Source organism: Xyrauchen texanus, chromosome 49 (genome assembly GCF_025860055.1).
Source record: "Xyrauchen texanus isolate HMW12.3.18 chromosome 49, RBS_HiC_50CHRs, whole genome shotgun sequence".
In the NCBI taxonomy this organism is placed as follows: Eukaryota; Metazoa; Chordata; class Actinopteri; order Cypriniformes; family Catostomidae; genus Xyrauchen; species Xyrauchen texanus.
In genome coordinates, this window is record NC_068324.1 from 1,040,700 (window position 1) to 1,043,199 (window position 2,500).

The window sequence follows — 2,500 nt, forward strand, 5'->3', positions numbered from 1 at the left end:
TTAGCGCCACGCAGTGGACGTTTGTTTGGGAGAGCATATAACTCGCTTTTAGCGCCACACGGTGGACATTTGTTTGGGGGAACATATAACTCGCTTTTAGCGCCACACAGTGGACGTTTGTTTGGGGAACATATAACTCGTTTTTAGCGCCACACAGTGGACGTTTGTTTGGGGGAACATATAACTCACTTTTAGCGCCACACGGTGGACGTTTGTTTGGGGAACATATAACTCGCTTTTAGCGCCACACGGTGGACGTTTGTTTGGGGAACATATAACTCGCTTTTAGCGCCACACAGTGGACGTTTGTTTGGGGAACATATAACTCGCTTTTAGCGCCACACAGTGGACGTTTGTTTGGGGGAACATATAACTCGCTTTTAGCGCCACACGGTGGACGTTTGTTTGGGGAACATATAACTCGTTTTTAGCGCCACACAGTGGACATTTGTTTGGGGGCACATATAACTCGCTTTTAGCGCCACACAGTGGACATTTGTTTGGGGGAACATATAACTCGCTTTTAGCGCCACACAGTGGACGTTTGTTTGGGAGAACATATAACTCGTTTTTAGCGCCACACAGTGGACATTTGTTTGGGGGAACATATAACTCGCTTTTAGCGACACACGGTGGACGTTTGTTTGGGAGAACATATAACTCGTTTTTAGCGCCACACAGTGGACGTTTGTTTGGGAGAACATATAACTCGCTTTTAGCGCCACACAGTGGACGTTTGTTTGGGAGAGCATATAACTCTCTTTTAGCACCACACGGTGGACATTTGTTTGGGAGAACATATAACTCGTTTTTAGCGCCACACGGTGGACATTTGTTTGGGAGAACATATAACTCGTTTTTAGCGCCACACGGTGGACATTTGTTTGGGGGAACATATAACTCGCTTTTAGCGCCTCACAGAGGACGTTTGTTTGGGAGAACATATAACTCTCTTTTAGCGACACACGGTGGACTTTTGTTTGGGAGAGCATATAATTCGCTTTTAGTGCCACACAGTGGACATTTGTTTGGGGGAACATATAACTCGCTTTTAGCGCCACACAGTGGACGTTTGTTTGGGAGAACATATAACTCGTTTTTAGCGCCACACAGTGGACATTTGTTTGGGAGAACATATAACTCGTTTTTAGCGCCACACGGTGGACGTTTGTTTGGGGGAACATATAACTCGCTTTTAGCGCCACACGGTGGACATTTGTTTGGGAGAGCATATAACTCGCTTTTAGCACCACACGGTGGACATTTTGTTTGGGAGAGCATATAACTCGCTTTTAGCACCACACGGTGGACATTTTGTTTGGGAGAACATATAACTCGCTTTTAGCGCCACACGGTGGACGTTTGTTTGGGAGAACATATAACTCGCTTTTAGCGCCACACGGTGGACATTTGTTTGGGAGAACATATAACTTGCTTTTAGCACCACACGGTGGACATTTGTTTGGGAGAACATATAACTCGCTTTTAGCGTCACACGGTGGACATTTGTTTGGGAGAACATATAACTCGCTTTTAGCGCCACACAGTGGACATTTGTTTGGGAGAGCATATAATTCGCTTTTAGCGCCACACGGTGGACGTTTGTTTGGGGGAACATATAACTCGCTTTTAGCGCCACACGGTGGACGTTTGTTTGGGGGAACATATAACTCGCTTTTAGCGCCACACAGTGGACATTTGTTTGGGAGAACATATAACTCTCTTTTAGCGCCACACGGTGGACGTTTGTTTGGTAGAACATATAACTCTGGAAAACATAAAAAAATGGCTTGCTTGCTAGTTGTTGTCTTGTAGACTATTTCAGCTATCCTCAAAGACACGAGGTTGTAATATGCAACAATTCAACATTGTAAGGGATTATCAATTTTGTTCATTTAAAAAAACACATTTGAAAAGTAGCTAACAATAGCTAACATGGGGTCATTCCTATGTTCCTATGGTCCTATGCTCCCCAGATTTAGAGGGTTAGGGGTCAGGGTTAATATTTATGAAATATAAAGTGGCCTGGGTAGCTTAGCAAGTAAAAACACTGACTAGCACACCTGGAGTCGCGAGTTCGTATCCAGGGCATGCCGAGTGACTCCAGTCAGGTTTATATAAATAAATAACCACCTAGCAACACCCTGGCAACCAACCAGAATGCACACACACAAGTTCTTCTTCATTTTAATCGTATTACTTTTCCTGTTTCCTAGGTCGTCTGTTGCGTCTGAAGATGTTTCGTGAGGATCACGGCTCGTGGATGACGATGTTCTTCAGCACGATTCTCTCCCTGTTTATCTTCTCTCACATATATAACCTTCTACTGCTCATGAACGGACGGATGGGGTGAGATCACACACACACGTTCATCTCCGTGAGATATTAAGATGTTAAGATGCCTTACGTTTAAAGGTTTTGAATGAGATGAGAGCTGCTCTTCGCTACATTTTCTCGTTAGGTTTGGAAATTGTAAGGAATGTGATGATTCTGGATCCTT

General features: G+C 44.2%; 1 protein-coding gene across 2 annotated transcripts in view; it reads left to right on the plus strand.

Annotated features, from left to right (window-relative positions):
• The window catches only part of LOC127640132 (transmembrane protein 117-like), a 56,862-nt gene that overhangs the window by 17,427 nt on the left and 36,935 nt on the right, over window positions 1–2,500 (plus strand). For both annotated transcript variants that reach the window (XM_052122540.1, XM_052122541.1), the window contains exon 3: window positions 2,217–2,349. In XM_052122540.1, the coding sequence (XP_051978500.1) occupies window positions 2,217–2,349 (133 nt within the window). The remainder of the gene's footprint in view (window positions 1–2,216; window positions 2,350–2,500) is intronic.